This window comes from Salvelinus fontinalis, chromosome 1, assembly GCF_029448725.1.
Source record: "Salvelinus fontinalis isolate EN_2023a chromosome 1, ASM2944872v1, whole genome shotgun sequence".
Classification (NCBI taxonomy): Eukaryota; Metazoa; Chordata; class Actinopteri; order Salmoniformes; family Salmonidae; genus Salvelinus; species Salvelinus fontinalis.
In genome coordinates, this window is record NC_074665.1 from 50,221,021 (window position 1) to 50,242,342 (window position 21,322).

Here is a 21,322-nt window from a genome sequence, read left to right on the forward strand (position 1 = left end):
AAAGAGACTGAGAGAGGCTAGAGATACTGACTTCCCCTCAGAGCTGTAGCTGTTCATGCTGCCGTCGGTGGAGTCTCTGCTGGCCTGGCGGGGGTACTCTACAGCCATACCCACCTCTGTACTCCGCTGGATCTGGATTTTGTTCTTTTTCTTGCCCTTCTTCTTGGTGTCCACCCCCACTGCTTCTTATTGCACACACACAGCAAACACACAGTAAACACACAACCATGCATGAACAATACCAACAGGTTGTCAGATGGCTGCTGGATCCAGGGCGTGTGTATGATCGTCTTGTTTTTGTGGTCTGTCTGTGTTACCTTTCTGGGAGGTGAGCTGTGAGGTGCTGCAGCTGCGTCTGGAGGGCAGGCCCACGATGGCCACCACCCGTTGGCTGAGGCTGGAGCGCCGCTTCTTGCCCCCGCCCAATGCTGTATCTGATTGGCTGCCGTCTGTGCGCTCTATGCCATAGATCTCACCGCTCACGCTGGTGCTCTTCAACATGCTCTGGCCTGACGCACGGACCGCCTTGCTATACATACAGACAGACAAATACATGTTGTAGACATTACTGCAACACACAGGAGTGTGTGTGTGTGTGTGTGTTTGGTTCTATTTACTTGAAGCGTCCCCGGGGTCTCTCTGACTGGATGGACATGTAGCTGGTACTACTGATGCGGGAGGCACTGCTGGTGCGAGAGATGGCTGACACGTCGCTGACATCACTGTCTGAAGACTTGCGGGATACATTCTCACAGCTGGTTCTCCTCTGGTCCTTATACAGCTAGAGAGAGAGAGAGGACGAGAAGATATATACACATGTTTTTTAATGCAAATAAAAAACTGAATTGAATTGTTTTGAATTGAGAGGGGCGATAGATGAGTGAGGGGTGAGAGAGGAAAGATTAAGATGGAGAGTGAGAGAGAGGGAAAGAGATATGGGACCTGAGAGAGAGGGAAAGAGATATGGGACCTGAGAGAGGGACATAGAGAGATGGAGGGAGGGACAGAGATATGGGGAGCAAGAGAGAGAGGAACAGAGATATGGGGAGCGAGAGAGAGAGGGACAGAGAGAGATGGTGAGAGGGACAGAGATATGGGGAATGAGAGAGAGGGACAGAGATATGGGGAGTGAGAGAGAGAGGGACAAAGAGAGATGGGGGAAGGACAGAGATATGGAGAGCGAGAGAGAGAGGGACAGAGATATGGGGAGCGAGAGAGAGAGGGACAGAGAGAGATGGTGAGAAGGATAGAGATATGGGGAATGAGAGAGAGGGACAGAGAGAGATGGGGGAAGGACAGAGATATGGAGAGCGAGAGAGAGAGGGACAGAGATATGGGGAGCGAGAGAGAGAGGGACAGAGAGAGATGGTGAGAAGGACAGAGATATGGGGAATGAGAGAGAGGGACAGAGATATGGGGAGTGAGAGAGAGAGGGACAGAGAGAGATGGGGGAAGGACAGAGATATGGAGAGCGAGAGAGAGAGGGACAGAGATATGGGGAGCGAGAGAGAGGGACAGAGAGAGGAACAGAAAGAGATGGAGAGGGAGACAGACAGGGGGTTATTGGCTGACCTCTAGTGACAGGTGACTGACCTCGCGTTTGCTCTTAAGCGCCCTCTCTAGGTCCCTGCTGGAAGTGGAGGGAGCAGCAGAACTGTAGGAATCCCTCTGCTGCACCTTCATCTGGAGCTGACGAACACGTTCCTCCGCTGCTAGAGCTACACACACACACACACACACACACACACACACACACACACACACACACACACACACACACACACACACACACACACACACACACACACACACACACACACACACACACACACACACACACACACACAGGAATGAGTAAAAATAAGCACACACACATATCACTCACTCAGGTTTACAGAAAAAAAATCAAGACAAGAAAGCCACACACCTTGTTCTACGGGGCTGCTGCTCTTGTCGGGGACCTGTGGGAGGTGTCTGACCCTGCGAGCTGCTGACGAGGATGTCACTGAGGAGGACAGAGACGCACCACCTTGGAGGGGGCCCCTGAGAGCGAGAGAGAGAGAGAGAGAGAGAGAGAGAGAGAGAGAGATAGATAGATGGAAAGAAAAAGGATGAAAGAATGAGAGAGAGAGAGATACAACAAGGGGATGTATCTCTTCATGGAAATCCTGCAGCACAAACTATTCCTTTCACTGCTGGACACAGAGTCTGTACACATACAGTGAGATCCAAAAGTATTCGGAGAGTGACAATTTTTTATTTTTTTTGGCTCTGTACTCCAGCACTTTGGAATTTAAATGATACAATGACTATGAGGTTAAAGTGCATTGTCAGCTTTAACTTGAGGGTATTTTAATCCATATCGGATGAACCGTTTAGGAATTACACCACTTTGTTGACATTGTCCCTCCATTTTAGGGGACCAAAAGTATTGGGAAAAATGTACTTATGTGTATTAAAGTAATAAAAAGTTATGTATTTGGTCTCATATTCATAGCACGGAATGACTAGATCAAGCTTGTGACTCCTAGGTTATGGATAATCCTGAATGAATTAGGAATAATGAGTGAGAAAGTTACAGGCACACAAATGTCATACCCCCAAGACATGCCAAACTCTCACCAATAATAACAGGGGAGTTTATCATGTCTTGGGGGTATGATATTTATGCATCTGACTTTCTCACTCATTATTCACAATATTTTCATCCTTCCACAAGATATAGTCCCGACACAAATCCAGGGTTCCTACCCAAGCCGGCTGGTGATTCGTTCTATCAATTCGGTTGCCAGAGACGCGACCCTGTCGTTCAGTCTTTTTGTTCTGTGTTTATGGACGTGACCCATTCTAAATGTTCTACTGCCATACTGACTGGCAGTTCTTATCCCTTGCTTGCTAGCTAGCCAACGACAGCTAACGTACAGTCACGACAAACAGCAAGATCAACAAAGCAGCTGCATTTCCATTTGTCTAAGATGTTTTCTCGTGACATTTATTTGGATACATCCATAACAATGAGTTAATGAGGCGTGATTTCACCTGACATTGAAAACGTGCTCTCTCGTCAGGACACTGTTGTTCAGAGGACCTAACCAAGACCACAGCGAGCACAATCACTTCAAACTGAAGCTGACTGCCAAAAAAGACTGCCAAATAGCTGCACATAGTTTGGTTTGACCTTTTTTCAAGTGATATTTCTTTGTATATATCCATAAAAATGATTCTGATTCATGATTTCGACTGGCTGAGAAATGCTGCCTGCCTGTCTGTCTCGTCCCGACTCCTGACTCGTTCATTACTATGCGACAGCTGGAGATCGAATTTGAATATTGAAACAATGTTGTAATTGTGGGAGAGACAAACAGCAATGTTTATACAAATCTCCGCTGTTGAAAACGAAATGTTAGTCTAAAGGAAATGTGAGGTAATGTCTAGATGCTTTTACAAATAGCCTGGCTGGGCAGATGAGACAGTGGATTGTGCAGTGATATGGAACAGAGTAAATAGGCATTTTAACAACATAGATTTAGCCGGTGGGAACTTGTGGAATAGACATCAATCAGCATTCAGGATTAGACCCACCCATTGTATAAACACATACGACACATACACTTACACACACAACCCACCACACATTGGCCCAGGGCTGGAGTACAACGTCAAATAAATAGTGTGTCTGCATTAAAGGCAGCGGGATCACAGAGGAAGAAGGTAACAGCTCTCTCTCTCTCTCTCTCTCTCTCTCTCTCTCTCTCTCTCTCTCTGTCTCTCTCTCTCTCTCTCTCTCTCTCTCTCTCTCAGACCACTCCTCCAGGGGGTCAGAGGTGAGGGGTCAGAGGTCAGCACCTGTTTGTTTGGGGTGAGCCCGGGAAGCCCGGAGGTTCCCCTTGCCGAGTGGCCGCAGGGGAGGGGGTCGTCCTCGGAATGCCCTCAAGATGGAGGTGGGCTTATTCTTGGGGCCCCCCACACACTATACACACCATACACACACACCATACACACCGTGTGCACACCGTCGCACAGCGCAAAGCAGCATGCAAAAAGGAAATAAAAGAACAGAATATTGACTAAAAGAAAAGCAATGAAAGGAAAGGACGGAAAACATATGAAAAAAAAATAAAAATAAACATTGTCAAACATGTTGAAATCAGTATAGACATGTAAAAACATATCAGTGAATCCTGACCCATGCTTTCATGCTAACGTCAGCATCACCATGCTAACCATGGGTTCAAATCAAATGTTATTGGTCACATACACATCTTTAGCAGATGTTATTGCAGGTGCAGCAAAGTGCTTGTGTTCCTAGCTCCAACAGAACAGTCGTATCTAGCAGTGCAGTAGTATCTAAAAACGTTTCACAACAATACTCACAAATCTAAAAGTAAAATAATGGAATTAAGGAATATTTCAATATTAGATTGAGTAATGTCAGAGTGGCTTTGACTAAAATACAGTAGAATAGAATACAGTATATACATATGCACTGTTGCCCCTTCTTCGCCACACTGTCTGTGTGGGTGGACCATTTCAGATCGTCAGTGATGTGTACGCCAATGAATTTCAAGCTTTCCACCTTCTCCACTGCGGACCCGTCGATATGGATAGGGGCATGCTCCCTCTGCTGTTTCCTGAAGTCCACGATCAACTCCTTTGTTTTGTTGACGTTGAGTTAGAGGTTATTTTCCTGGCACTACTCTCCCAGGGCCCTCATCTCCCTGTAGGCTGTCTCGTCATTTTTGGTCATCAGGCCGACTACTATTGTGTCGTCTGCAAACTTGATGATTGAGTTGGAGGCGTGCGTGGCCAGTCAGTCATAGGTGAATAGGGAGTACAGGAGGGCAATAAGAACGCACATTTGAAAGGTTGCTGTGTTAAGGATCAGCGAAGTGGAGGTGTTGTTTCCTACCTTCACCACCTGGGGGCGGCCAATCAGGAAGTCCAGGACCCAGTGGCACAATGCGGGGTTCAGACCCAGGGCACCGAGCTTAATGATGAGCTTGGAGGGTACTATGGTGTTGAATGCTGAGCTATAGTCAATGAATAGCATTCTTACATAGGTGTTCCTCTTGTCCAGATGGGATAAGGCAGTGTGCAGTGCTATGGCGATTGCATCATCTTTGCACCTATTAGGGCGGTAGGCAAATTGAAGCGGGTTTAGGGTGTCAGGTAAGGTAGAGGTGATATGATCCTTAACTAGCCTCTCAAAGCACTTCATGAGTGCTACAGGGCGATAGTCATTTAGTTCAGTTACCTTTGCTTTCAGTACAGGGTACTGGAACAATGGTGGATATCTTGAAGTAGACTGGGACAGGGAGAGATTGAATATGTCCGAAAACACTCCAGCAAGCTGGTCTGCGCATGCTCTGAGGACGCGGCTATGGATTCCGTCTGGTCCGGAAACCTTGGGAGGGTTAACACGCTTAAATGTCTTACTCACGTCAGCCACGGAGAACAAGAGCTCACAGTCCTTGGGAGCGGGCCAAGTTGATGGTTCAAAGACATTTAAAGTTCCTTCATATAAGCCACTCCTCCGTAGGTATAAATCTGTGGGCCTAATTCAGATAATGCATGTCATAAAAACAAGATGCCCAGCATTATCCTCACCAGCAAAACATTTTTACATCCTACCCTACACTTGTCTGTCCAATGCATGTACATAGCTTGCCCCCTCCATAGCAAGCTGCTCTATCCATTGGTGAAGTCATTTAATGTCGAGCTAAATGTAAAAAAGATATATTTCAGAGGTTTAAAAAGGAACAGAAAGGAACGAAATAAACAGTAACCTTTTTTGTAAAAGTGGAATGGAACTCAAAAAATTAGGTTTCTTTTCTGGGTGAAATTATTAGGAAAAGAAATTGGTTCCAACCCCTGATGCTAACCACTGTCCTACAGTACAGGTACAGCTGACAACCTCTTAAAGTAATAGTTAATTCCAAAATCAAAGTTTAAATAGTGGTACTGTGGATGAACTGGTGAACAGAAAAGAGGTAGGATCAGTTTACTCACAAACCTAAATTATTATGGGGGAAAACTGATCTTAGACGTCAACGGGGAACTTCATCCTACTCTGGGAACTCATGAGATGGAACAGTCTATGATGACAGGATGAAACCCACAATGAGATGCACATGCTCAACTCAAGCTTTCACTTTAATCCTGTACAGATGTGAATGGGAGATTTTAATGAAAGTTTAAGGATTGGGCCGGAAGTGATGATGTTGAAACACAAAAATCTGGGTATATGTTATGGTTGGCCACCTTACCTGTCTCTGCCAGGGAGCTTCTTTCCCAGATTGTGACAGGTGGATGAGTCCAGGGTCCGAGTTTGCCTGGGAAATTGGGGGATGAGTGGAAAACAGAAAGAATCGGATGGAGGGATGAATAAATGAATGGAGTATGGGAGAGGGGTAAACAGCTGGGGTAAGTGAGAGAAGTCTGATTCTCTATTCATAATGAATCGGACAGCCTTATGCTCTACAGAAGCCAGTTAAGATATGGATTTGATGTAGCTGCCTCTGTGTTGTCAATACACAACAATGGAATATGGAACAAAGATCATGAGGAAGCATCACACACTCATGCATTCATTGTGTGTGTGTGTGTGTGTGTGTGTGTGTGTGTGTGTGTGTGTGTGTGTGTGTGTGTGTGTGTGTGTGTGTGTGTGTGTGTGTGTGTGTGTGTGTGTGTGTGTGTGTGTGTGTGTGTGTGTACCTCTTCTTTGCACTGAGGTGGTTTACTGTCTCTTGTCTAGGAACTAGACCCTCCATCATCCATCTGTTTCATACATACCACAAACATGAAGGTGATGAGATGACATGATGAGAAACACAGACACACATTCACAGACAGACACAAACACACCACTTGTGACTTACATAGATATAAACTCAACTTTGAATCCTGAATTATGTGTCTTTTGTTATGAATATGAAAGACAAACATTAGTGATAATGAGAAAAGCTCAGTTGGCATGCAACAAACAGACAAAAGCTTCTGAAATCCCTCAATTCATAGACTACAACTCCACAAGCGAAAAAAGCAAAACAGCACAGGCATTCTTCATGAGAAGATAGAGGCTGCAAGGATTTTAGAACACAACGTTTACACGGCAGAATGCTAGAACACAAACTAGATTGTAGAACACAACCTACAGGCTGTTACATTCTAGAATCCAAACTACAAGCCACAGTGATTCTAAAGAACATATTAGAGCACAAGACACTAGGCCACCAGATTCTACGCCAAAAGACCCTGAAAATAGTCCCATTGAGCAAAATTATTGATTGGGATACGTTTAGGGTTAGAGGGTAGCTAGCTATTACACTGTTTGTTGGGGTTTAGTACAGGTGTGGGGGTTAAGGTTGGGGTCAGCTGCTAACAGGGGGGGATGGGGCCGGATGGGAAGGGGGTACCTGTCGTCTTCTGGGGAGGCGTGTTGGATTAGAATCCTGGGGCTGGCGGGGCGTCTGCGGGGCAGAGACTGGGAGCAGCTGAGACCCGCAGCACCCCCGGTGGACACACAGAGAAACACATGATCACCTGCACTCTCATAGGGGCTTTATCGACTTCATGGGTCTATCATATGTCCGAGTCTCAGTTTAAGGCTGTTATCACAAAAAAGGGACCCTCCCTTTATGTCCTCACACAAAGTAGCTATGTACAAACACTCACTCCATGAGACCCCCCCCCCCCCCCCCACACACACACACACACACACACACACACACACACACACACACACACACACACACACACACACACACACACACACACACACACTAAAAGGGTGTAGGAGGTGGAGTGCAGAGTACAAGTCAGTGGGCTGGTACCTTTTGGGCTCTGGTGAAGGAACACTATGGTTCCTTTCTGGGTTCAGACAGTTGGTGCTAGCGCTCCAAGTCTTAACCCTGTCAAGAGAAGGCTGTAGATCACTAGCCCAATAACATGCCATCCAATGCAGGAGAGGAGAAAACAGGACAGGAGGAGATGCAGAAAAAAGAAGAGAAAAATGGAAAAGAAAGAAATGTTAGATACCCAAATCATAAAGGACATGCTAGTCTGAACCTGGTTTCGAGTGATTAGGTGATTGATTACAGTCACGGCAATGAAAGATGTTGTCAGATAGTAAGGTAGTCAGGTTGTCACGGAGACCTGTTCTCCGGTTCTCAGAAGAGTCCTTGACCATGGTATGAGGAGGTCATTGAGGGCTAAAGGTCTGCGTGTCTGCCTGTCTGTCTGTCTGTCTGTCTGTCTGTCTGTGTGTCTGTGTGTCTGTGTGTCTGTGTGTCTGTCTGTCTGTCTGTCTGTCTGTCTGTCTGTGTCTGCGTGTGTGTCTTACTTAACGGTGATCTTGTCTGTAAACCTGAGAGCTCGTTGTGTGAAAGAGCGGCGCGTTGCTGTGACAACACTGGAGCGCACCATTGAGCTAGTCTTTAGACATGCAGGCAGCGTGGAACTTCACGCAAGACAATTTAAAAAAAAATCTAAATAAAAGCATGTTATAAAAACACAACATAAATCAACTTAACATCAAACAAACAAAGGCCAAGAGTGGGTAAGGATGTGTGTGGTAGCCTACAACTGTGGACAATACTCCCATATGGGCACGACTGCAGCAACTGTTCATGAAGTGCAAATTGGACTACTTTCAGTACCGGCTCCAAGTGAACTGATAGAATTCATCCAAGGATATCAGTAAGATCAGTAAGACCAGGATACAGTATCTGTACTGCAACAGTGGTATGAAGTTACTCAAGTGATAGTACCTCCTGAACATCAAACTACATAAGTATAACATACCACAACAACACTAACTTACAAGACAATTGTGTGTGTACATGGGGGGGAGAGACGGGGTACAACGTTTGGAGGGGAGCGACTTTCCAACACAGCCTCTCTCTCTTCTTCCACATACCTGTAAATGTCCTTGTGGATGCTGTTGACTAAGAGTGGCCTCTTAGCGGGAAGAGTGTTACTGTGTCTAGAAGTAGTGGTGGAAGAAGTACCCAATTGTCATACTTGAGTATAAGTAAAGACATCTTAATAGAAAATGACTCAAGTAAAAGTTGAAAGTCACCCAGTAAAATACTACTTGAGTAAAAGTCTAAAAGTATTTGGTTTTAAATATACTTATGTATCAAAAGTAAATGTAATTGCTCATATACACTTAAGTATCAAAAGTAAAAGTATAAATCATTTCAACTTCCTTATATTAAGCAAATCATTTTAATTTCGGATAACCAGGGGCACATCCCAACACAAAGAATTTTGGTTGCGTTGGTTCGTGAATCCGCCAGATTAGAGGCAGTAGGGATGACCAGGGATGTTCTCTTGATTAGTGCATGAATTGGACAATTTCCCTGTCTTGCTAAGCATTCAAAATGTAACAAGTACTTTTGGGTGTCAGGAAAAATGTATGGAGTAAAAAGTACATTATTTCCAATAGAAATGTAGTGAAGTAAAAGTAAAAGTTGTCAAAAATAGAAATAGTAAAGTACAGATACCCAAAACATTGACTTAAATAGTACATTAAAGTATTTTTACTTAAGTACTTTACACCACTGTCTAGAAGACCTCCTGAGGTGTGATGTGTGTGTGCATGCAGGAGATGGAGATAGAAAAAGGGGAAGGAGGAAGATGGATTAACAGAAAGGAAATACAATTCCCAAACTACTGCTAAAGAAAGACAGGAGAGCAGCATGCCAGCCGTGTGGAAGCATGTATGCCAGCCTTTGCCAGTCTCTTCCAGCCATGTACCAGCCAGGCTTTGCCACTTACCTCTATGGGTGAGCTCACTGGGACAGTATTGCACCTTTGTCCAATATAATGGATCTGGTAATGCACTGAACTAGTGTCAAAAAGTGCCCTCTAGTGCTCGAGGCACATTATTACAACCATGAACGGATCACTATAGCTACATGACGCTAACTCTGAATAACTAGTTGCACCTCAGGCATTGGCCAAGGTCAGCAGAGGCTATGCGCGGTCAGCGGTGGACAGTCCCAGTGTTGACGTCTGATCGGGTGTGTGTTGTGTCACTGTCACATGGGATAGGAAGGACACACTGAAATTGCATGTCAATTGCTCGCTCACACACATTACGACAGAATAAGAAGCATTTAGATCAAGGGTGAAGTCATGTAAGAAATCTCCACACATCTATATGCAGCTCCAAAATCAATGGAAAAAGACAAGGACCACTTAAGGTGAAGCGTCATAAGGACGGTGAGAATGAGGATTGTGATCATACCTAATACAAATAATAATACATGTCCTGACTTCTGTTTACCTTTTAGTGTGTAGGCACTCTGCACTTTTGCCCCGCATTGATTGGTGGATCAAGATGACCTCACTGTGGTTACCATGGGGATGGATGACACATGAGGAAATAAACAACGGAAGCCAAACCGGAGGACAGAGAAAGAACATAGATACAAAGCTGAGCCAGCGGAGAACAATGGGACAGGTAGAAGTTTCCCCTAACCACAGATCTAGGATCAGATGATTCTATCCCATATCCTAACCCTAACCATTATAGGGGATGAACAAATCTGACCCTGTATCAGTGGTTAAGGGCAACTTCTACCTACTCCGACAGGTACACATATGATAGCAAGAGATGCTACGATGCCTTATAACTCTTAATAAACTTTTGTCTCATGGCTATAACTTCATTGTTCTGAGAGTCTGAATCAGCGAACAACTGAGAACAACAAACAAGTGAACAGCCATATCCAAACATAATCCTGACTATTCATTGTGCTGAATCACAGAAAGGAAGAGAGCAGAAGACAAAGGAAGAAACACAACTAAAGGACCTTTTGAACTGGAAAAGACAAAAGGGAAAAAGAATCCAGGGCCACCCGATTGTACACACACACACACACACACACACACACACACACACACACACACACACACACACACACACACACACACACACACACACACACACACACACACACACACACACACACACACACACACACACACACACACACACACACACACACACCTGTCATCTACATAGTCCTGCTCCTGGTAGTGTCCTCCGGCAGAGTCGTAGTAGCGGGTGGGAGAACTAGACCTCCTACTATAATGGATCTCATCATCCAAACTCCTGACACAGATGAGGGTTGAGAAAGATATGGAGATGAGGAAGAGGGAGAGAGTGCAAAAGAGAGAAGAGGTGGGGGGTGGGGAGAAAGAGAGAAGAAGGCTTTTAGCTGTGGTAACAGTGTATGTGTTGGCTGTGTTGGCAGTGACAGTAAGAGCAATATTGGCAGCACTACTTGTTCTGGGTCACAAAGGCCTAAACACAAACTTGTCCCTGAAGTTCTCTCCTCAACCCGCTCTCTTCATCAACACCCCATCTCCCCCCTGTCCTTTCACTCCCCTCACCTCTGGGTGGGGACGTTGGTGGGTCGTGATCGGCCCCTGCCCTGTTCCTCTCTGTGAGGGGAGACAGATCGAGAGCGAAGCTGGGGTGTCCTCTGCTGCTCCGGCACCTCCAGAGTGGTGGCGTGGGGGACCCTCTGCTGCCGCTCCCTCTCCCGCGAGCCTCTTTCGGCTGCTACACACACACAGCCACAGGGGGAGAGAAGCATTGTTCATAAAAGCAAAACATACATACGACATACTGTACTGTCCCAAGCTGGCACAATTGTAGCCCTCAGCTCTAATATGAAAATACTGACACAATCTATTCATGCCAGTTGAACCCAAGGATACACCGTGTTCCTGCTTTACCAAACAACCTCCTCCTGTGAGCTTATAATGTTCAGCTTGCATAAAGAAGACCTGCCTGATCCCGAAACAGTGAAAATCTCGCTGCAATCACACTGCAATTAACTAAGGTCCATGTGAGTGTTTTTTGTAATCTTTAAAGGAGAGAAATACTTCATTAAAGCTGAGAGTGGGTCCCTTTAATCTCCAATTTGTTTTTCTACCAAGAAAAATAATGAGAGGTTAGTGGCTGTATCAATTTCTTTCTCTCTTCCTCTCTCTCTCGCTCTCTTTTTTTCTCTCTAATCTTTCAAACACACACATATGCCCGCACGCACATACACCCACAACCACAGACAAATACGGCAGTGACGTTTTCTGAGTGTTCTGACAACAACAGAACAACATTTTAGTTGTAGAATGTCGATGGAATGTCTCTCTTAGTGAGAAGACAGCATTCCCATGACCCCACCCACCTTTAGACACAACTGGAAGATAGAGCTGCAGCGGATAGCTGCTGTCTTACGGGCCCAATTCTGCTATTTTTTTACTATGAAGTTAACTTTTTGGGTACATAATATTTCTGCCATCATTTCCTATGACCGAAAACAGCTCCTGGATATCAGAACAGTGACCCGACCCTAATCTCCGGGACTCGAAAGAGGAAGAGGCGGTGCAAGAGAAGCAAACGAGCGAGCCCCCTGACAAGACTAAGACAGCGGTCTTACCCTACCCTCCATTCTATTGGCAAACGTACAATCACTAGAGAACAAAATGGACGAGCTCCGTTTAAGACTATCCTATCAACGGGACCTGAAGAATATGTGTATATATGTATAGAATAATTTGTATAGAATATGTGTGAATGTAATATCCTATGTTTCTTGAAGTCGTGGCTGAACAAGGACATAATATCCATCTAGCGTTTTTTTTCTCTATGCACCGTCAAGACAGCTGGTGGAGGATCTCTAATGTTGAGGAAGTCTCAAGGTTTTGCTTGCCTTACTTAGAACACCTAATGATATGCTGCAGACCATATTACAGTATTTACCAAGATAACTTTCATCAATATTTTTTGTAGCTGTCTATTTACCATCACAAACCGATGCTGGCACTAAAACCACACTCAACAAGCTGTATAGGGCCATAAGCAAACTAGACAATGCACATCCAATGGTGGCGTTCCTAGTGGCCGGTGATTTATAATCCTGCAGCAACAGGATTTGTACGTTTAGTCCATGATGTTGCAAAATCGGTAGTTAGGCTACTGGCCAAAAGTGGGCTACATGAAAAGTGCAATATTGTTAATATAACCGTGTGTTAGTGTGGGTTTTCTGTGAAATTAGGTAAAACTCAAAGCTCATCTGCATTTCCTGTGGTGCAGGAAAATTCTCAGCAACAAGAGTGTGATCAAATTAAGATCCTACATCTGTACAATACAAAGAACTATATTGTGAAGACACATCGCACATAGACCTGTCTGTGACTTACGCTGGAGCTTCTTGCTGGGTGTGTCGGTGTGGGTGTGTCTGCGGGGCATGTAGGGCGATGGCCGGGGCAGAGGGATGGACGACACGTCGTGGGTCTGCAGATTGTACCAATGAGGCTTATCATCCAATGGGGCTGTCTCGAGCTCTATCAGGATCTAAACGTAACCAATATTAGCACAATCAGTCAAACACGAGGCCAATGAAAGCAATTCATCAACTTCAATGTTCGCCTGAGTGTCTGTATCTGTGTGTATGTAAGGGTGTGTGTGTGCATGTGTGTGTGTACCTCGCCCATGAACATGCTATCCTCGTCAGGTAGGCGGGGCTTGTCCCACACGGTCAGCTCTAGCATGTGTTGGCGGAAGTCTCTGCGGTGGACGTGGGAGTACACAAACGTCTGGTTCCACAAGGGCTCTCCGCTCTTCTTCACTGTCTTAGTCCTCCTTTTGCTCTTGTCACTGCGTGCGCACACACAAACACAAACACAGACAGACACAAATACAGACAGACAGACAGACACAAATACAGACAGACAGACAGACAGACAGAAATACAGTCAGACAGACAGACAGACAGAAATACAGACAGACAGACAGAAATACAGACAGACACAAATACAGACAGACAGACAGACAGACACAAATACAGACAGACAGACAGACAGACACAAATACAGACAGACAGACAGACAGACAGACACAAATACAGACAGACAGACAGACAGACAGACAGACAGACAGACAGACAGAAATACAGACAGACAGAAATACAGACAGACAGACAGAAATACAGACAGACACAAATACAGACAGAAATACAGACAGACACAAATACAGACAGACAGACAGACAGACAGACACAAATACAGACAGACAGACAGACAGACAGACAGACAGACAGACAGACAGACAGAAATACAGACAGACAGACAGACAGACAGAAATACAGACAGACACAAATACAGACAGAAATACAGACAGACACAAATACAGACAGACAGACAGACAGACACAAATACAGACAGACAGACAGACAGACACAAATACAGACAGACAGACAGACAGACAGACAGACAGACAGACACAAATACAGACAGACAGACACAAATACAGACAGACAGACAGACAGACAGACAGACAGACAGACAGACAGACAGACAGACAGACAGACAGACACAAATACAGACAGACAGACAGACAGACACAAATACAGACAGACAGACAGACAGACAGACACAAATACAGACAGACAGACAGACAGACAGACAGACAGACAGACAGACAGACAGACAGACAGAAATACAGACAGACAGACAGAAATACAGACAGACACAAATACAGACAGAAATACAGACAGACACAAATACAGACAGACAGACAGACAGACACAAATACAGACAGACAGACAGACACAAATACAGACAGACAGACAGAAATACAGACAGACACAAATACAGACACAAATACAGACAGACACAAATACAGACAGACAGACAGACAGACAGACACAAATACAGACAGACAGACAGACAGACACAAATACAGACAGACAGACAGACAGACAGAAATACAGACAGACAGACAGACAGACAGAAATACAGACAGACACAAATACAGACAGAAATACAGACAGACACAAATACAGACAGACAGACAGACAGACAGACAGACACAAATACAGACAGACAGACAGACAGACAGACAGACAGACAGACAGACAGAAATACAGACAGACAGACAGACAGACAGAAATACAGACAGACACAAATACAGACAGAAATACAGACAGACACAAATACAGACAGACAGACAGACAGACACAAATACAGACAGACAGACAGACAGACACAAATACAGACAGACAGACAGACAGACAGACAGACAGACAGACAGACAGACAGACACAAATACAGACAGACAGACACAAATACAGACAGACAGACAGACAGACAGACAGACAGACAGACAGACAGACAGACACAAATACAGACAGACAGACAGACAGACAGACACAAATACAGACAGACAGACAGACAGACACAAATACAGACAGACAGACAGACAGACACAAATACAGACAGACAGACAGACAGACAGACAGACAGACAGACAGACAGAAATACAGACAGACAGACAGAAATACAGACAGACACAAATACAGACAGAAATACAGACAGACACAAATACAGACAGACAGACAGACAGACACAAATACAGACAGACAGACAGACAGACACAAATACAGACAGACAGACAGAAATACAGACAGACACAAATACAGACACAAATACAGACAGACACAAATACAGACAGACAGACAGACAGACAGACACAAATACAGACAGACAGACAGACAGACACAAATACAGACAGACAGACAGACAGACAGACAGACAGACAGACAGACACAAATACAGACAGACAGACAGACAGACAGACAGACAGACAGACAGACACAAATACAGACAGACAGACAGACAGACAGACAGACAGACAGACAGACAGACAGACAGACAGAGGAGTTAACATATTTGTTTGTTTCTCGATGTGGTAGTCTGTAACTGATAAAGTTGAAGTCGGAAGTTTACATACACTTAGGTTGGAGTCATTAAAATGTGTTTTTCAACCTCTCCACAAATGTCTTGTTAACAAACTATAGTTTAGGCAACTCGGTTAGGAGTCTACTTTGTACATGACACAAGTAATTTTACCAACAATTGGTTTACAGACAGATTCTTTCACTTATAATTCACTGTATCACAATTCCAGTGGGTCAGAAGTTTACATACGCTAAGTTGACTATTACTTTAAACAGCTTGGAAAATTCCAGAAAATTATGTCATGGCTTTAGAAACTTCTGATAGGCTAATTGACATAATTTGAGTCAATTGAAGGTGTACCTGTGGATGTCTTTCAAGGCCTACCTATAAACTCAGTGCCTATTTGCTTGACATCATGAGAAAATCAAAAGAAATCAGCCAAGACCTCAGAAAAAAAACTGTAGACCTCCACAAGTCTGGTTCATCCTTGAGAGCAATTTCCAAACGCCTGAAGGTACCACGTTCATCTGTACAAACAGTAGTACGCAAGTATAAATACCATGGAACCACGCAGCTGTCATACCGCTCAGGAAAGAGACACGTTCCGTCTCCTAGAGATGAGCGTACTTTGGTGCGAAAAGTGCAAATCAATCCCAGAACAACAGCAAAGGACCTTGTGAAGATGCTGGAGGAAACAGGTACAAAAGTATCTATATCCACAGTAAAACGAGTCCTATATCGACATAACCTAAAAGGCCGCTCAGCAAGGAAGAAGCCACTGCTCCAAAACCAATATAAAAAAGCCAGACCACGGTTTGCAACTGCACATGGGGACAAAGATCGTACTTTTTGGAGAAATGTCCTCTGGTCTGATGAAACAAAAATATAACTGTTTGGCCATAATGACCATCGTTATGTTTGGAGGAAAAAGAGGGAGGCTTGGAAGCCGAAGAACACCATCCCAAACGTGAAGCACGGGGGTTGCAGTATCATGTTGTGGGGGTGCATTGCTGCAGGAGGGACTGGTACACTTCACAAAATAGATGGCTTCATGAGGTAGGAAAATTATGTGGATATATTAAAGCAATATTTCAAGATATCAGTCAGGAAGTTAAAGCTTGGTCGCAAATGGGTCTTCCAAATGGACAATGACCCCAAGCATACTTCCAAAGTTGTGGCAAAATGGCTTAAGGACAACAAAGTAAAGGTATTGGAGTGGCCATCAAAGCCTTGACCTCAATCCCGTAGAAAACTTGTAGGAAGAACTGAAAAAGCGTGTGCGAGCAAGGAGGCCTACATCCTGACTCAGTTTCACCAGCTCTGTCAGGAGGAATGGGCCAAAATTCACCCAACTTATTGTGGGAAGCTTGTGGAAGGCTTCTCGAAACGTTTGACCCAAGTTAAACCATTTAAAGGCAATGCTACCAAATACTAATTGAATGTATGTACACTTCTGACCCACTGGGAATGTGATGAAAGTGTCACGTTCACTGTCTTCAAACTCCCTGTCATAGATGAGTCAAGGCGCAGCGTGCATGTAATTCCACATTTCTTTTAATCGTAGTGAAACCTTCACAAAAATAACAGGTAAACAGAAAAAAACGTGACGCAACCATGGCGCACACAAACACACACAGAAAATAAATAATTACCCACAACATAGGTGGGAAAAAGGCTGCCTAAGTATGATTCCCAATCAGAGACAACTGCCTCTGATTGGGAACCACACTCGGCCAAAAACAAAGAAATATAAAACATAGAATACCCACCCAAATCACACCCTGACCTAACCAAATAGAGAAATAAAACGGCTCTCTAAGGTCAGGGCGTGACAGAAAGAAATACAATCTGAAATAAATCCTCTCTACTACTATTCTGGCATTTCACATTCTTAAAATAAAGTGGTGATCCTAACTGACCTAAGACAGGGAATTTTTACTAGGATTAAGGAATTGTGAAAAACTGAGTTTAAATGTATTTGGATAAGGTGTTTGTAAACTTACTACTTCAACTGTATTCTAGATGACGTACTGTCACGATCGTTGTACGAACTGGAAGTATACTCGGACCAATGTGCAGCATGATCTGGGTTCCACATCTTTTATTTATTTCAAGTAAGTGAACCACACAACAAAACAATAAAGAATAAACGAAACGTGACGACAATGGAGTGCTAACCTGCAACTACACATGAACAATATCCCACCAACACAGGTGTAAAAACAACTACTTAAATATGATCCCCAATTAGAGACAACTATAGCCAGCTGCCTCTAATTGGGAATCATACCAAACACCAACATAGAAAACAAAACTAGAACCCCACATAGAAAATATAAACTAGACTACCCCCCCAGTCACGTCCTGACCTACTCCACCATAGAAAATAAGGACTCTCTATGGTCAGGACGTGACAGTCCCCCCCTCAAAGGTGCGGACTCCGGCCTCAAAACCTGAAACCAAAAGGGAGGGTTAGGGGGGTGTCTAGTGTCGGTGGCGGCTCTGGTGCAGGACGAAGAACCCTCTCATCCCGCGGATCCGCCAGCATCGGGGGCGGCTCTGGTGCGGGGCGAAGAACCCGCTCATGCCGCAGATCCGCCAGCATCAGGAGTGGCTCTGGTGCGGGGCGAAGAACCCGCTCAGCTCGCGGATCCAGCCATGGACCCAGGCTGAACACTGTGCCTGGACTGGACCTAGACGCCGAGGAAGGCTCCTGCCATGGAGCGGGACTGGACACCGGCCCTGGCCTGGACGCCGTGTTTGGACTGGACATCGGCGCAGAGGAAGGCTCCTGCCTTGGAGCTGGACTGGACGCCGTGCTCAGACTGGGCATCGGCGCAGAGGAAGGCTCCTTCCCTGGAGCTGGAGGTTCTGGACCGTGGACCGTCGCAGGAGGTTCCGGACAGTGGACCGTCTCAGGAGGTACCGGACTGTGGACCGTCTCAGGAGGTACCGGACTTTGGACCGTCTCAGGAGGTACCGGACTTTGGACCGTCTCAGGAGGTTCCGGACTGTGGACCGTCTCAGGAGGTTCCGGACTGTGAACCGTCGCCAGAAGCTCTGGACTGTGAACCGTCGCCGGAAGCTCTGGACTGGGAATCGTCGCCGGAAGCTCTGGACTGAGAACCGTCGCCGGAAGCTCTGGACTGGGGAGGCGCACTGGAGGCCTGGTGCGTGGAGCCGGCACAGGTGGTACCGTACTGGAGACACGCACTTCAGGGCGAGTGCGGGGTGCAGGCACAGGACATACCGGACTGGGAAGGCGCACTGGAAGCCTAGTGCGTGGAGCCGGCACAGGACATACCGGAGTGGGGAGGCGCACTGGAGGCCTAGTGCGTGGAGCTGGCACAGGACGTACTGGGCTGTGAATGCGCACTGGAGACCTGGTGCGTATAGCCAGCATCAATTGTACCGGAACTATGACACACTTCGCACGGTGAGTGCGAGGAGCTGGCACAGGACGTATTGGGCTGTGGAGGCGCACTGGAGACTTGGTGCGTAGAACCAGGACATATGGCACCGGACAAATGACACGCTCCTCAAGGCGAGTGTGGAGAGCTGGCACGGGACTTACGTACTGGGTACTGGAGACCTGAAGCGTGGAGCCGCCACAGATTTCACCAGACTAATAGCACGCTCCTCAGAACGAGTTCGAGGAGCTGACTCAGGTGGCATTAAACTGATTACACGCTCCTTAGGACAAATGTTGTGCATCTTCCACCAACTCAACAACTCTCTTCGCTCTTTCTCCTCCAATACCTCCATCCATTCTCTGACTCTCTCCGTTCACTCTCCTCCAGTTTCTCCCTCTTCTCCCAGAATGGCTCTGGTTCACTCCTCGGCTCCGCCGACCACCCTTTGTGCCCCCCCCCAAAAAAAAAATATTTTCGGGCTGTTTTTTGGGCTTTTTATGTGGCCACGAAACCCGGCGTCGTCGCTGTCCGCCCTTCTCTCCTGTCGTCTGTTTCCACGGCAGGCTTTCGTGTCTTGCCAAGACTTCCTCCCAAGTCCAGGATATTCTCTCCTCGATCTCCTCCAAAGACCAGGATGCCATCTCCTCCCGGGCACGCTGCTTAATCCTGTGTTGGTGGGATATTCTGTCACGATCGTTGTACGAACTGGAAGTATAATCGGACCAACGTGCAGCGTAATCTGGGTTCCACATCTTTTTTATTTAAAGTAAGTGAACCACACAACAAAACAATAAAGAATAAACGAAACGTGACGACAATGGAGTGCTAACCTGCAACTACACGTAAACAACGATAGCCAGCTGCCTCTAATTGGGAATCATACCAAAGACCAACATAGAAAACAAAACTAGAACCCCACATAGAAAATATAAACTAGACTAACCCCCCAGTCACGCCTTGACCTACTCCACTATAGAAAATAAGGACTCTCTATGTTCAGGACGTGACACGTACCTGCGGTCCGGCAGGAAGTACATTTTGACGTAGGGGTTTCTAGGTCGCCCATCCGGTCGGGGAGGCAGCTCTGTTGCCTGGACCACGTTCACTATTAGCTGGTGTCCCACCTTATCATACCACATCTTCACCTGCACACGGACACACAGAGACACACCCCAGCATGATCACTAGGAGCCAACAACCCATCTTAAATGATATGATGTAGGTTAGAAACTATATAGAAATACAAGACAATCCCAAATGTCTGCACTCATGATACATGACATGACAATCCTTTGGTATTGACTTACTGAAAGTTGTCCGGGCAATACCTGAAAACACGCACATAAACACACACATGATGGAAATGATCACTATGAGCCAGATTACTATCACATACATACCATATACAAATGCATAATAATCCCACATATGTCTGTTGGTGTGTACTCACTGTGAGCTGTCCAGGCATTAGCTGTGGGTTGTCTCTTAGTGCACTGGGGCTGGTGGGGGACATGACTGATATGGTTGGCTGCTCCATCTTCTGGGACTCGAATGAACTGGAACCTGCTGTGAGGGCAGAAATAAGACAAGACACATCTCACCCAGTTAAACCCCTAACAACTAGGGTCAAAAAGAAAGAGAGAGATAGTTGACAGAGAGAGAGACAGAGAGAGGAAAAGCAACGAGAGAGAGAGAGACAGACAGAGACGAGAGAGAGAGAGACAGAGAGAGAGAGACAGAGAGAAAGAAAGAAAGAAAGAAAGAAAGAAGAAAGAAAGAAAGAAAGAGGAAAAGCAAAGAGAGAGAGAAACAGACAGAGAAGAGAGAACAGATGAAATACCTACTAGATTCTAGTGGGGGGTGGGACGTGTCTGGGATTCTTGGGATATCACTGGATTCAATCAGAGACATATCAGTTAAAGTCACACTAACATCTGATAGTACAGTATAACACAAGTATACAAAGACTGTTATTTTGTGTTGTCTTGACTGTTGGTAGGTAAAAAGAGGAGGGAAGAGTAGGATCAACATAGAAAGAGTAGGATCAATATAGAAAGAGTAGAATCAACATAGAAAGAGTAGAATCAACATAGAAAGAGTAGGATCAACATAGAAAGAGTAGGATCAATATAGAAAGAGTAGGATCAATATAG

General features: G+C 45.4%; 1 protein-coding gene across 22 annotated transcripts in view; it reads right to left on the minus strand.

Moving 5' to 3' along the window:
• LOC129857108 (regulating synaptic membrane exocytosis protein 1-like) overlaps positions 1-21,322 on the minus strand; it is a 75,307-nt gene that overhangs the window by 3,186 nt on the left and 50,799 nt on the right. For 2 of the 22 annotated variants that reach the window (XM_055925048.1, XM_055925121.1), the window contains 18 exons: positions 21,014-21,060; positions 20,620-20,744; positions 20,477-20,497; positions 20,184-20,314; positions 13,504-13,675; positions 13,219-13,372; positions 11,404-11,575; positions 11,018-11,122; positions 10,292-10,354; positions 7,833-7,934; positions 7,416-7,493; positions 6,715-6,777; positions 6,267-6,332; positions 1,928-2,043; positions 1,573-1,718; positions 618-781; positions 318-529; positions 32-185 (listed from right to left, as the gene is read on the minus strand). In XM_055925048.1, the coding sequence (XP_055781023.1) occupies positions 32-185; positions 318-529; positions 618-781; positions 1,573-1,718; positions 1,928-2,043; positions 6,267-6,332; positions 6,715-6,777; positions 7,416-7,493; positions 7,833-7,934; positions 10,292-10,354; positions 11,018-11,122; positions 11,404-11,575; positions 13,219-13,372; positions 13,504-13,675; positions 20,184-20,314; positions 20,477-20,497; positions 20,620-20,744; positions 21,014-21,060 (2,091 nt within the window). Of the gene's footprint in view, positions 1-31; positions 186-317; positions 530-617; positions 782-1,572; positions 1,719-1,927; positions 2,044-3,846; positions 3,943-6,266; positions 6,333-6,714; positions 6,778-7,415; positions 7,494-7,832; positions 7,935-10,291; positions 10,355-11,017; positions 11,123-11,403; positions 11,576-13,218; positions 13,373-13,503; positions 13,676-20,183; positions 20,315-20,476; positions 20,498-20,619; positions 20,745-21,013; positions 21,061-21,322 lie in introns of those variants that run through there. The other 20 variants (XM_055925094.1, XM_055925137.1, XM_055925065.1 and 17 more) reach the window with 19 other exon arrangements.